Genomic DNA, 14,362 nt, shown 5'->3' with positions numbered 1-14,362 from the left:
TATGTCCAGTAATTCTGAATACCCTCTAAAAGGGATTGGATTCAGCTTGAAAATAACCCTGGGCCCATTACACAGTCTTATACTTGTATTTGTGTATGTTACTCAAAAGGCCTGAACTATGCATATTCTGATCAGCCTCGGTGTGTATGTTTGCATGGAATTTTCTGGAATAAATTACCAGATGATATAAACCATTGTGGCTTGGACACTGGAAGTAATGTTGTGTTGTGTGGGCTTGCCTGTTGTACCAGAACCCCTTGGTCTACTAACTGATCCACTGTTATCTTTAAATATGGACAAGCTTGTGCTTTAATTGGATATTGTCTCTGAGGCTTTGGCATTGCAAACACTGGCATTCTATGGGATGGGCAGTCACAGATGTCTGAATAATTGTTTGGTACCTAGAACAGCGCATGATGCTCAAAGACTATCTTGTGTTATTTCTTTTGGATGCTCCCCTTCGAACTGTATTGTAACCAAGTACGCCTTATTGGGCCTCATTACGATCAGGGTTTTACGGCGGCGTAAACAGCGCCAACCCTTACCGCCTGAGTACGAGGTCCCTTAGCGCCATGGCGGACTTAACACCTGCTTTTAGCAGGTGTTAAAATCCATGGCGCTAAGGGACCATGGAGTAAATTACGCCACCGTAATTTACGGTGGCGTAATTAACGCCTTCCCCACTCCCATTATGCCCTATGGGGCAAAAATGGGAATGGGGAAGGGTAAATGGGGATTGGGGACTTACCGCCCCGCCAAGGTCGGAATGGGGCGGTAAGTCCGCCAACCACCATGGCGTAAACGTAGTTTACGCCATGGTGGTAAAGTCACGGCCCAGGCGGTAACTTACCGCCTGGGTCGTAATGAGGCCCATTGTCCTTAACCACTTCTACTTGCTGACGCGATAGAATGTAACTTGCATGCTCCTTGTGTCTTTCTCAGAATATTGAGACCTGTGTGCCAAACTCCAAGAGTACTTTGGTTGATAAGTCACTGGTATTATCCTTTGAGTCTACTTCAATGCTGTTGCCATTGTCCACCTTTAAATCTGCAGCTTGCTCCCTTTCTCCTTTCTCCTCCCTCTTCCCTCTTCGCAGGCTTCTGCTCTGCCGTGGGTGCTGAGCTCGGTTTCGTCTATTTCTGTGACAGAGAAGGCTCGTCTTCACCTCTGTACCAGTGAGGCTGCCGAAGCTATGCCCTATCCCTGAGGTGATGGGTACTGTGAGAAACCTGACCGTGTTCTCCCACCTACTCCCCCCAGATCTTCGATTCCGCTGGCCAGGGAAGGGTCATCGCTTTTGGATCCTGACCCTGGGGTTGGACAAGCGAGGGAGGATCATCTGAGTGGAGAGTCACAAGGGATTGGGCAGAGAACACCCGAGGGCGAGACATGGTATTCCCCCTGTCCCCATTTACCATCTGAAACCCCTTCCTCAGCTTTCATGGGATATTTGCAATCCCATTCCATCTCCCCTGCCCCATTTTCGACCAATACTGGGAAAAAGAAGAGACAACCGAGAGTAGTGAGGATTACCTGCATGAAACACCGTGAGAAACAAAAGGAAGACTGCCACTTATTACTATTAGGTTGCTCCATTAATAAGGTCAGGCAGGGTCAACCATTTCACACTGACTACTCACACCTGACTCCACTTGACTCTGGTGTGAAGTATAAAAGGTGTGGTTTTGCACAATCAGGCGAGTGAGCTGTGAATCCTGAAGGAAGCCGAGAAGCCAAGGAGCAGGGAGCTGAAGGTAGAGGAGCCTGGAGGATCCAGAGGAGAGTGGCGTGCTGCGGCGCTGGCACCCAATGCCTGAGAGTAGCTGCAGCATGGCTATGGAGCTGTGTCTTCACGGAGCCAGATTGAGTCAGCCCGTGTCCTGCTGGCGGCGTGTGGAGGAGTGCTCGTTCCCTGTGGACGTGTGCCAGTCCCAGGGGGGGCCTCAGGGGCAGGTGGTGAGACCCTGACCTCGATCCCATATGCCTTGGGAGGACCGCTCACCAGTGCAACGCTGCCCAGCGAGTCTCAAAGGGGAAGCGTGCAGGTAGCTCGAGCAGAAAGCGAGAAAAGACAGAATTTGCAAGCAGCACGAAGTGGAAAGCAAGAAAGATAGCGGAATGGAAAAGGAAAGGGGGAGAGAGAGGCACTGAGAGAGTAGAACGGAAGAAAAAGGCTTGTAGATAAATGAGAAGGGTGCGAGTGACCCGAAAGTGAAGGAAAGGTGCAAGTGAGCACCGGAAAGTGAAATAAAGTAAACAAGGGTGTGAGTGACCCGAAAGTGAAGTGAAGGTGCAGTGTGAACGAAACAGATGTGCAAGAGGCATGGAAAGGAAAAGGACAGGCACAAGGGTGCATGAAGGCAAAGGAATTAATGTGCAAGAGGCACAGTGAAGAGAAAGTGAAGCCAAAGGGAAGGTGCCAGGGACAAAGAAGGTGCACGTGAGCACAACACAGTGGGAGATAACCAAGGGGTGCAGGAAGCACCTGGAAGAGGAAAGGATAGTAGAGACGCAATTACAGGAAATACAGAGGGGCCAAAGATCAGAGTGTTCGCACTTAGGATGAGCCAAGAACCTAGCGTTTTTTCAAAAAAGTTATTACCCCATGAGAAGGTTGTGTGTGAAAGTTACTGTAAATAAGAGAAATGCACATCTTGACAAGTTGCCATTTTGTGTTTGAAACTGGACTCGTGTTTGGGATTTGAAAGGGCCTGAGCTTGCGGAAGGGATCCCTGAGAGACCTAACAACACTGAACTTGTGTTTAAAACTGAAGAGGCCTAAGCTTGGGGAAGGGAACCCTGAGAGGCCCAATAGAAACTGTGTTGTTAAACTAAACTTATGTTTAAAACTGAGGGGGCCTGAGCTTGGGGAAGGGAACCCTAAGAGGCCTAAGAGTGGTGAACTTTTATTTGATGAAACAAGGAGGCATAAGCTTAGGGAAGAGAACCCTGAGAAGCCTGGAGGAAACTGTGTCATATTTGTGTTTTATTGGAAACTTGGAAGGAGTGAAGCTTGGGGAAGGGAATCCCCAGGAACTGAAGGCATTGGGACTTGTTGAACAGATTATAAGAACGTTGTGGAGAAGAGCTGATGAAGAACTTCTTTTTGATTGTGCTAAACATTGACGATACTAACCAAGCCACACCTTGCGGGAAGACCACCTGAAACCAGCCTCGGTGTATATTTCTTTTTGAATCACTATTTTTCCTTTAAAAAGACTTCCTACCACATGGACAGAGATGAACGGTCATTTACAGAAGTTAATGTCACTGCAGTAGGCCCAACTACATTAGTACCAGGCCCCACTGGTTAGAAAATCCTGGCTGCACCTCTGTCGACGGCCCTTAGAAACATCAGTTGAGGGAACCATACCTTAGAGTTAGGGCCAGTTATGTATTACACCAACCGCAGCATTGTAGTAAATAAAGGTTTTGAAACTATAACACTTGAGTCTGTGGGCCTCATTACGTGTATGGAGGTAGCCATTCCCAGGGCATGGCTGCCTCCATACCGGGGTCCAGCTCCAGGTTCCTTCAATGAGGAATAACTGGATCATTCCAACATTCAAGGACCCAGTAATTCCTCATTGAAAAAACCCATCCCCATTCGAGCCCCCATAGGGCAAATGGGGAGGGAGCTAATAACGGGCCCGTTAAGGACATCTGGTCTGACCAGACGTCCTGAGCGGGTCCCGCAAGGGGACCTCGTAATACGGCATCCCGTAATGAACGATGCCGGTCCCGTACCACCCGTCATTACGGGAGTGCAAGGGTCCTAATGAGGCCCTGTGTCTCTCTTGATGACCATGCCTGTCTCCCACTACCCTTCACAACACGCATGCCCTCATAGGATCTTCTATCCCCACCAGCTTCCTGCCTGTGGCGGTACCATCCCTCGCTGCAGATGCTGCTCTGCTATGAAATCTCCCTCTCTCTCTCTCTCCTATGGGGCAGCCTGGAAGCACCTGTCCTTCACTTTCTACCTCTAGCAGAGACGGTGTTTCTGCCTGGTACAAGTGGTGCTTGTAGGTGATGCTTTTTAGTGTGCTTACTCTCACTTAATTCCTTCTTTGCCCGTTCCCCGGGTTGTCTACCCAGGTGATCTTTACCTAGGGACCTATAGGTAGTTGATTGCCTGGAGTAGTTGATTCGTGATTTCACCAATTTGTATTTTCTGTTCTTGTTCACTGGGCAACATGGCACGGCGTCAATCATGGGATAATTGCCCCAGCTATGGCTAATCCTAAACTCGTCACTCTATCTTCTCCCTGTGTGCTCAGTACCTCTCCCAGAATGGAATTCCATGCTGTAATTGAAGCAACCCCTATCAGATGAATGTATAGCCAACGACATAGTGACTCCCACCTGTCACAGTGTTCTATCGGTGGATTACAACATGCTGGCATTATGATTGCTAGAGCACTCTGCTTCTGCTGAGGAGTTCCTTGAGGGTAGGCAGCTTCAAGCTGGCCCACAACATGCTGGCATTATGATTGCTAGAGCACTCTGCTTCTGCTGAGGAGTACCTTGAGGGTAGGCAGCTTCAAGCTGGCCCACAACATGCTGGCATTATGAGTGCTAGAGCACTCTGCTTCTGCTGAGGAGTACCTTGAGGGTAGGCAGCTTCAAGCTGGCCCACAACATGCTGGCATTATGATTGCTAGAGCACTCTGCTTCTGCTGAGGAGTTCCTTGAGGGTAGGCAGCTTCAAGCTGGCCCACAACATGCTGGCATTATGAGTGCTAGAGCACTCTGCTTCTGCTGAGGAGTCCCTTGAGGGTAGGCAGCTTCAAGCTGGCCAATTTAGTGGAATACCATTTCCGTGATTTCCTCATGCTTAGTGGGGCATAACAGGTCAAGGTGATGAGGTCATTGATATTTAGGGCGTGATATAGGAGGAGTCTAGCATTTATGAGTGCTCCTGTTATGAATGTAGGAGGTGAGGGTAGTGCTGATGGTTGGGTGGGCTTTGTGACTTGCTTGATGGTGTAGTTTCTGAGAGGAGTGATAGTCGGGACCTGGCTTTTAAGTGGTATGAAGGGGGGAGCTGGTATCAAGGGGGGCGTGGTAGGCTGATAGTGGGGACCACTGCTTTGCAGTTTGGTGTGCGAGGGCCATTGAGTGAGGGTGGTTTTGGAGATGTTTAGGGGGGTAGTATGTCTGGGCAGAGTTCATTCGCCTAGTTTTCGGTTTCAGGGTGCAACATTGTGGGGTTTGTAAAGGGGGAGGAATCTTCTGTTCTGAGACGGAGCCTGCTGTCTCTCCACGAGACTGATGCCGGGATCATGTCGACTGATGGATTGGTTATGTACAGAGGGGGGAGTTTAGTACTTGGGATCATGATCATGGAAGCTCACCCTGGGAGTGAGTGCAAGTCGTGCGCAGCAGTGACAAGCGTAGCTTGAGGCTGGGGTATCACAGGGACGATAGAGCTCGGGTTGGCAAAGGGCCTGTGGCAATCCCTGTCTGTTCCAATGATGACACATAACAGGAAAGGGGCCGCTTGGCTCACATAACTCAGCCTGCAGAAGAGGGAGCTGGAGAGAGGGGGCACATGACCCTGGACATCAAAATCGTCCTTTTTTATTCTGGACAAAAAAAAACATTTTTGGGGCTCTGACCTCCCGAAAATCGCAGCAGTATGGAGGAAGCATGAGACTAGCCTAATGGACACTCCTGCTAGTGCACTCTCATATCATATCTAGTATCCAGAAACCAAGCCCTCTCCTCTCAGAATTGAGATATTCTGCGAGTCCTGACTTAAAGCTCATCAAGCAGTACTTACGTGCGTAGGTTTTCACTGTACGTGCGAGGCTACTAGTAGCAGATAAATAGAGATGTTCGTTGAAAGAAAAAATCGGTTATAAATGTGTTGTGAAGTTACCTGCTCTTTGTCATTTTTCAGCGCAAGCATTTAGCTTGTTGCAGTGCATGGTGTGAATACACAGTGCAGTCTCACAAAAAACTAATCAGACATCCATAGAACGCGGCTGAATGGCTGAACGTGAAGTTTATTTTTTCTAATTCAGCCTGGCACTTTTGCCACATTGAGCAGAACACTTGTGCATAGCCGCGTTATAACTGTCATATCATAACCGACATAGGCTTGAGGCGGCAAAGGAATTTGATCTTTGAGCTTCAAAGAACTCTAGATCATTTGTGATGTCCCAAACATTCAAAATCAAGGAATGATTAAGTCAGACAGTATAACAAGCATTATCACAGCAAACAATGTCGGATTGTATTTAGACATTGGTAGTAACTGGCCATAAAATGGCAAATAGTGCTACCGGCCATGTTAAGGTAGTGCCTGACCAATGCCCGTCTGATGCTTATCCAAAAGCCAAAACGGTTGGCTTTGCCAATGCTTGTTTTTAACAGGCATTCAGGGTAAAGACACGCATTCTGCATGTAATGAAGTGACTGAAGGGACACATGGTTAAGACAGTTTTATAATATCAGGAGCCGGTTTAGTGCTGCCACTACGCTCTTGCCCTCTCAGAAGACTGGCCCGAAAGCACAGGGCCAGGTTTAAAGGCACCCTGCGGCGGGGGAGGGTGGGTGAGGGGTCAGGCGGCGGGCTGCAATGGCCATAGGGACTGGCATGGCCATGGGCAGGCAAACAACAAAACAACACCAACAGGCTGTGTGTTCATCTCTCTCCTTTCGACACTTGCCATTGCCAAAGTTGTTCAGCGCCCCCTTACAGACAAAACTAAAAAGGGAACTGCCTGCACACTTCAACATGTTCTGGGATTTCAACTCCCAACGCGGATCTGGGGTCCTTCAGCCCCCAGCGCCTCCCAACAAAGCCCTCCCATCACTCAAGGAAGCAGGTCTCTCATCCTGCACCTTCCATCGCCCCCTTTTTCTCTTGTTTTGGTGGACGTGGGTGCCAACATGTCCAAGGAGATAGAGCCAGGGGAGGGGAGTGGGCTGGACGCTGCCTCTTCCATGCCATTGCTGGGATGGGTCCAAGCTGGACTTGAAAGAAGAGGCCATGGGGGAGTGACCGCTGGCTCTTGACCCGCAGCCTTAAACAGCCCCACTCTGTTAATAATTACTGCGATCAAAGGACGCCTGTGCTGTGTGCTTTTTACTCACAGCTCTCAGGCACTCTGGGGAAGATGGCGGCGAGGGAATGGGCGCCCAGAGCCCTGGCGGCTGCAGTTTTCCTTCTTCTCTGCCCTGCACGTGCAGGTAAGTGAGGGACAGCCTGCCTGGCATCTAGCCTGGTCCCCGGGCACCGGGCTTCCAGGTAAAGGGACTGAAGTGTCATAACTGGACTTGCTGCGCAGTCTCTTTTGAGTAGACTTCTAGGCGCTTGTAATCCCAGCAGAAGTGTTCAGTTGGGTGTAGTGCTGCGCTTCATGCTTTCGTTTGCCTAGGTTGACGACTAAGGAATTGAAGCACAGGGAAACAGCCAATAGTTGTGTCTTTTGTATAGGAATTCGTCAGCAGTTATCGCTTTGTGAGCTTAATTTTGTCACCATTTGGTCAGGTACAGCTATCAGGTCTGGTGCTCGCACTAAATGACAGGTATTGCATGTTCTCTCTCTCTATGGATATAAAGCAGCACATCTGCCAGTTTGCTCCTTGCTCAATTCTACACCGTTCCAATGGTCTGCACCACATGTTACATAGTTACCTGTTAGGACCCTCTGGACCTTACTGGCTACATGACATCTGGACACCCCACCCCTTTCCCTGGATTTCAGCCTCTTCACACATGAGACAGTTGTCCGAAATCACGTAAACATCAATGTGGTCTATTTATTTATTTATTTTTACTTGTTTATTTGTATTGCGTGGGAAGCTCGCAAACATCAGGTCGCAGCAACGTATACACATTTACAACAAACAGGGCGCACAACATACCCACAGACAAATGGTCGTAGAAGGACCGGACAAAGCTTATTTTAAGCATCTCGACACGAGGAACAAAACTCAAAAGCTCGAAAACAATGTTTCAAGGCCCTAGGAGGCACCGGTTGCAAGATATGTGCACCGCAATGCACCGCAACACTCTGCACCGTGACAGGGTTAGGCAACACGCGGGGAGAGTGCACAGAATGTGCCAGTATGCTGCAGCACGCCGACTCTCGCCTCCCCTCCACGTCTGCTCCGGGCAGGGGAGTTGCTAGGTCTGGAAAAGACCCGGGGCTAAGCTGATGTCGGAACTGTTGGGACTGGGGGCTAGCTAGCCTTTTGGCTGTAGCTCCTGAGATTCTATCCGGGGCTACAACCAAAAGATCAGGGACTATAGTCCCTTTAGCCCCCCTAGCAACGCCCCTGGCTCCGGGGTATGCCACACGCGCTCCTTCTCTGTGCCGTTTACTTCAGAGTGCAAAGCACATCAAGCATTATATTTGGGATAAAGTACCCCCTACCGTACATCATAAGGATATTGCAAGTCACTGAGGAGTTTCATCAGCAAATCCTTCATACAGTCGCAGAATTCCCTGGTGGCTTGCTATATCCTTTTTATGATATGACATTTATAGCGCGCCTATACACAAGTGTTTCAAGGTGCGACCAGGCAGGGGAGGGGAACAAAGGGTGGACAGGACAGTGATCTTACTAGGCCAAGTGAAATTGAGATCGTGCAAGTGCAGGGGAGAGGGAAGGGGAAAAGTAAAGTGCCAGGTGAAGGGGAGGAGGTGCAAGTGCAGGACATAGGATCAAAACATTGAAAAACAAGAAATGCGGCCAGGAGGTGGCAGTGCAGGGGTTAAGTGCCGACAAAAGTGTTAGATAAGTGCAGGTAGGGGGACTGTAGGGTTTCAGATACAGCCCCAAGTGTGGGTAGGCAACTGGGAGGGCAGGCACCTGGGCCCGTGGTTCAGAGGGTAGCCAGGTAACCAGTGCAAACAGACAGGAGATCAGCGGGGAAGAGGCAGAGAGAAGGCCGAAGCAGAGGAAAGTCTTGAGATGCTACCGGAACCAGAGATGGTTCTGCTCAAGTTTCAGAAGGGCAGGGAGGCTGTTCCAGAGGGTGGCACCAGCCGAAGAAAGCGATCTGCCCCCAACTTGTTGCTTGCAAAAGCGACTGACCCTCAAAGAGTTGGAGGTGGAGGAGCGAAGAGCTCGACTAGGAAGATACTTCCAAAGGGAAAGCTGGAGATATTTTGGTTCTTGGCCTCAGAAGACTTTGTGGACAATTCAGAGGGTCTTGAACTTGATCTTTGCAGCCAATGGGAGCCAATGGAGAGATTTCAGTTCTGGAGAGATACGATCCCTGGGCTTGAGCCCAAGGGCAAGTATTGCAGTCCTATTTTGGATGAGTTGCAGAGCACGGAGAGTAGAGGCGGGCAGATATAAAAAGAGGCTTTTGCACTAGTCCAGCCTAGAGAGAACCAGAGCTCTGGAGACAGGGAATTTCTGGGGGAAGGAGAGGTGAGGAGGAATACCTCTGAGGAGGTGCAGTTGTTAGTTTGACTTCTTAGAGACATCAGAAATGTGAGGCTAGAAGGAGAGTGTGGAGTTGAAGATAACCCTGAGGTTATTAGTCTCACAGGTGGGAGCAGGAAGAGGGCAGAGTGAGGCAGGCATTTAGGCAGAGATCATTGGTGGCGTAGCACTCCCGGATTGCTCTCAGTCAATCTGAGATGATAGAAGGGGAAGAGAAGGCAGAGGGGAGCCTGAAGGTGAGCTGGGTGTCATCCGCATAGCACTGGAAGTTGGAGCAGAGAGCAGCAATGCAGTTGGCGAGAGGTGCCAACTATTGGTTGAACAACCAGGGAGAAAGGTTAGACCCCTGGGGAACACCACAAGTAGAGAGAGAGACATAGAGGAAAGGAATGACCCAAGTTGGACCAGGGATGGTTGGTCAGAGAAGAAAGAAGTCAGCCAGGCCAGAGCCTGATCAGTGATACCCAGGTTATCACCGAGACGGTTGAACAGGATGGCATGGTTGACCGTTTCAAAGGCGGAAGAGAGATGAAGGTAGATGAGGACACAGGGGATGTTGGCATCGAGGTTGGAGAGCAGATCTTCACGGATGTTCAGGAGAGCAGTTTCCGTGCTTCTGGCAGCTCTGAAGCCAGATGGTCATGGAGACAGCCAACAGATTCAGTGTGAAGAATGCTAGGGGGTATTTTATTTCTTTTAATACATGGGCACACAATGTAATTTCCTATAATGTATCATCTCTTGCTTAATCTAATGTAAGAGATCTTCCATTTGCTGATCAGTATAATCAATATAGTATCTGTTTCGATTAAAAAAAAGCAAAATTGCAGCTTCTAATGTGTTGCAGAGAAATAGTTCAAGCAGTTTAATAAAATGTATTGTAAACATTGATCATGTTGTGGTTTAAAATAAGTAACAACCTGCAGATTCTTTTTGGCATGATTGAAACTCCAGCAATGAGCCCTTCTTCCATAAACAGTTCCTTGTCAATTACCAGCTGCAATGGGCCTCAGGAAACTACTCTGCAAGCAAGGACTTTGAAAATCCTTTCACTGCTTTAATTAAGTGCTGCAATTCCCCCTGGGGGCTCAAGCCACATCACAACCTAGGCACAATAACTCATTACAGAGCGCGTGCGATGTTCTTTTTATTGCAGTTCAGTTGTGATGTCACAAGTAGCCTGTAATAAGGGCATTATTTTTGCAGGCTTTTATAAAAGCTATTGCAGGCTGCCATGTATGTTGAATCTCATTAAACATAACATATGCCACTGATTACCATCACACGCCTGACCCCAACGGCGGGATTTGCAATCAACTGCCCAGATACAGACATCAGGGCCTGACCTTGTGAAGCTGGTTTGGAAAGTGATCACACGCCTTGACAGCTGTAGCACACCGCTCCTGGGTGAGGAAGGATACAAACCATTGAATGTTTAGAATACGGCCTCCATTCAGCAATGGGTGCATCAGATGGCAATTAGTATATGGGCCATCTAGCTGTCAGAAATAGAAACACGCATTGGCAAAGCCAATAGGTCATGGCTGACTTGCATCAAGTGTCGCCTTCAATGCTCCAATAATGCCCTCTGTCACCGCTATCCCAGGTCTGTAACCCTCGGTGTCTTCTCCCCAGTGTCCGTCCACTGATTATCTCTATGTATTCATGTATCTATTTGATTTGTAGAAGCGCTACATGTAAACATAAAATTGCCTGAGACTTCAAGGGTGATGCAATACTGGTTACATTTCCCCAGACCGCGGCATCCAGAATGAGAACGTTGCAAAGTGTAGTGAGGGGTGAGCTCTTAGGAGTTTAGGTGACGGCCCTGGTATTGAGGAGGGCTTTTCTCGCAGGCCACTCACATTTCTTTGGGCTTGCTTACTTAAGGAATATAACCAAGCAGAGGGGCATCCGTTGCAAGCCCATGCGAAGTGAGGGATTTAATGTAAGCCCCCGGGGCTTTACCTGAATGGTAATGCCCCCTGCGAGGGTCATATTGCTATTAGTGTGTCGACATGGTGTACCGGTACTAATAGTGCTTTTATTTCAAGTTGAGAAGCAACGTGTTTGCCATTTCTCAGATCGAGATAAACACTGCATAGTAAGATGGCTGCCTTGGAACAGGGAGGAGGGAACTACTTGTAGTCCCTTCTCGCTTTCCATGGCAACCATTGCCGGATCGGAGATGTGCAGGGAATACTAGTGTTCCTGGAACCAGAGGGACGTGTCAGGGCAAGGTAAGTGGGATAGGTCTGAGGAGGTGTTAGAGATATGGAAAAGGGGTGGGAAGAAAGAGCAGGGGATACAGGAGGAGTGAACTTTCCTGGTTCCCGGTGAGGGAAGAGGGTGGCCTCCCGCTGTGAGGTAGATAGAAACTGTTGCAGTCAAGCAGTTTACTTAGGACTGCTTAGGACTACCACATGATTAGTTCAACTTCATGGTCCGTGCCTGCAAACAGAATACTTTTTCAGGATCTGAAGCTGGTGGAGGTCCACTGAAGTCAGGACATTCATCTGAGGCGTGAAAGACATGGTCAAAACAAGGCGGCTTCTCAAGTTGTTTGCTTTATTTTTGGGTGTGGGGCAGGGGGTCGCTAGCTTTGTAAAAGATCCTGGGCTACGCTAATGTCAGGATGGTCGGGACTGGGGGCTAGCTAGCCTTTTGGTTGTCGCCCCTGAGCATTCTATCCGGGGCAACAACCAAAAGACCCGGCTCTCTAGCCCCCTCAATCCCACGAAAGTAAAGCCTCTGCGTGGGGGGATTCCCAGGCTAGGAGCTAATATGAACTGAAGTTGCAAGTGTGGAGATTGGCAGTTCTCGATGCTCTCCATTTTTACTCTGTTGAGGCAGAGTTGGGTGCATCCATTTCTGGATGGATAAGAGGCAAGCAGTGACTAGACTGCCGTCTGCCTTTTTGTCAGTGCTTTTTGTGATGCTGAGAGGAGTGATGCTGAGGGGAATGAGGCTGATGGGAGTGGTTCTGAGAGGAGTGATGCTGAGGAGAGTGATGCTGAGGGGAGTGAGGCTGAGGGGGGTGATGCTGAGGGGAGTGAGGCATAGGGGAGTGATGCTGGGGGAGTGATGCTGAGAGGAGTGATGCTGAGGAGAGTGAGGCTGAAAGGAGTGATGCTGAGAGGAGTGAAGCTGAGGGGTGTCATGCTGAGGGGAGTGATGCTGAGGGGAGTGAGGTGTAGTGGAGTGATGCTGGGGGAGTGATGCTGTGAGGAGTGATGCTGAGAGGAGTGAGGCTGAAAGGAGTGATGATGAGAGGAGTGAAGCTGAGGGGTGTCATGCTGAGGGGAGTGATGGTGAGGGGAGTGAGGCTGATGGGAGTGGTGCTGAGAGGAGTGATGCTGAGGGGAGTGATGCTGAGGGGAGTGATGCTGAGGGGAGGAGGCTGAAAGGAGTGATGCTGAGGGGAGTGATGCTGAGAGGAGTGATGCTCAGGGGAGTGAGGCTGAGGGGAGTGATGCTGATGGGAGTGGTGCTGAGAGGAGTGATGCTGAGGGGAGTGATGCTGAGAGGAGTGATGCTGATGGGAGTGGTACTGATGGGAGTGATGCTGAGGGGAGTGATGCTGAGGGGAGTGATGCTGAGGGGAGTGGTGCTGAGGGGAGTGATGCTGAGGGGAGTGAGCCTGAGGGGAGTGAGCCTGAGAGGTGTGATGCTGAGGGGAGTAAGGCTGAGAGGAGAGATGCTGAGGGGAGTGAGGCTGGTGGGAGTGGTGCTGAGAGGAGTGATGCTGAGGGGAGTGATGCTGAGGGGAGTGGTGCTGATGGGAGTGGTGCTGAGAGGAGTGACGCTGAGGGGAGTGACCCTGAGGGGAGTGACGCTGAGGGGAGTGACGCTGATGGGAGTGGTGCTGAGAGGAGTGATGCTGAGGGGAGTGATGCTGAGGGGAGTGATGCTGAGGGGAGTGAGGCTGAGGGGAGTGATGCTGAGGAGAGTGAGGCTGAAAGGAGTGATGCTGAGAAGAGTGATGCTGAGGGGCGTGAGGCTGAGAGGAGTGATGCAGAAGGGAGGGAGGCTGGGAGGAGTGATGCTGAGGGGAGTGATGCTGAGGGGAGTGATGCTGAGGGGAGGGAGGCTGAGGCGAGTGATGCTGAGCGGAGTGATGCTGAGGGGAGTGGTGCTGAGGGGAGTGATGCTGAGGGGAGTGATGCTGAGGGGAGGGAGGCTGAGGGGAGTGATGCTGAGCGGAGTGATGCTGAGGGGAGGGAGGCTGAGGGGAGAGAGGCTGAAAGGGAGTGATGCTGAGGGGAGTGACGCTGAGGGGAGTGACGCTGATGGGAGTGGTGCTGAGGGGAGTGATGCTGAGGGGAGTGAGGCTGAGAGAAGTGATGCTGAGGGGTGTGATGCTGAGGGGAGTGGTGCTGAGGGGAGTGATGCTGAGGGGAGTGATGCTGAGGGGAGTGAAGCTGAGGGGAGGGAGGCTGGGAGGAGTGATGCTGAGGGGAGTGATGCTGAGGGGAGTGATGCTGAGGGGAGGGAGGCTGAGGGGAGTGATGCTGAGCGGAGTGATGCTGAGGGGAGGGAGGCTGTGGGGAGAGAGGCTGAAAGGGAGTGATTCTGAGGGGAGGGAGGCTGAGGGGAGTGATGCTGAGAGGAGTGACGCTGAGGGGAGTGACGCTGAGGGGAGTGACGCTGAGGGGAGTGACGCTGATGGGAGTGGTGCTGAGAGGAGTGATGCTGAGGGGAGTGATGCTGAGGGGAGTGATGCTGAGGGGAGTGAGGCTGAGGGGAGTGATGCTGAGGAGAGGGAGGCTGAGGGGAGTGATGCTGAGCGGAGTGATGCTGAGGGGAGGGAGGCTGAGGGGAGAGAGGCTGAAAGGGAGTGATGCTGAGGGGAGTGACGCTGAGGGGAGTGACGCTGATGGGAGTGGTGCTGAGGGGAGTGATGCTGAGGGGAGTGAGGCTGAGAGAAGTGATGCTGAGGGGTGTGATGCT

At 50.6% G+C, this 14,362-nt stretch overlaps 1 protein-coding gene across 1 annotated transcript in view; it reads left to right on the top strand.

The window, feature by feature from the left end:
• Window positions 1-6,994: 6,994 nt before the first annotated feature.
• PLA1A (phospholipase A1 member A) overlaps window positions 6,995-14,362 on the top strand; it is a 264,242-nt gene continuing 256,874 nt past the window's right edge. The window contains exon 1 of the mRNA XM_069635738.1: window positions 6,995-7,201. Within this exon, the coding sequence (XP_069491839.1) occupies window positions 7,129-7,201 (73 nt within the window). The 5' untranslated portion in view covers window positions 6,995-7,128. The remainder of the gene's footprint in view (window positions 7,202-14,362) is intronic.

This window comes from Ambystoma mexicanum, chromosome 7p (assembly GCF_040938575.1).
Source record: "Ambystoma mexicanum isolate Mex_15411 chromosome 7p, UKY_AmexF1_1, whole genome shotgun sequence".
NCBI lineage: Eukaryota > Metazoa > Chordata > Amphibia > Caudata > Ambystomatidae > Ambystoma > Ambystoma mexicanum.
The sequence above is the reverse complement of the archived record's forward strand: the minus strand, read 5'-3'. Positions and strand labels throughout refer to the sequence as shown.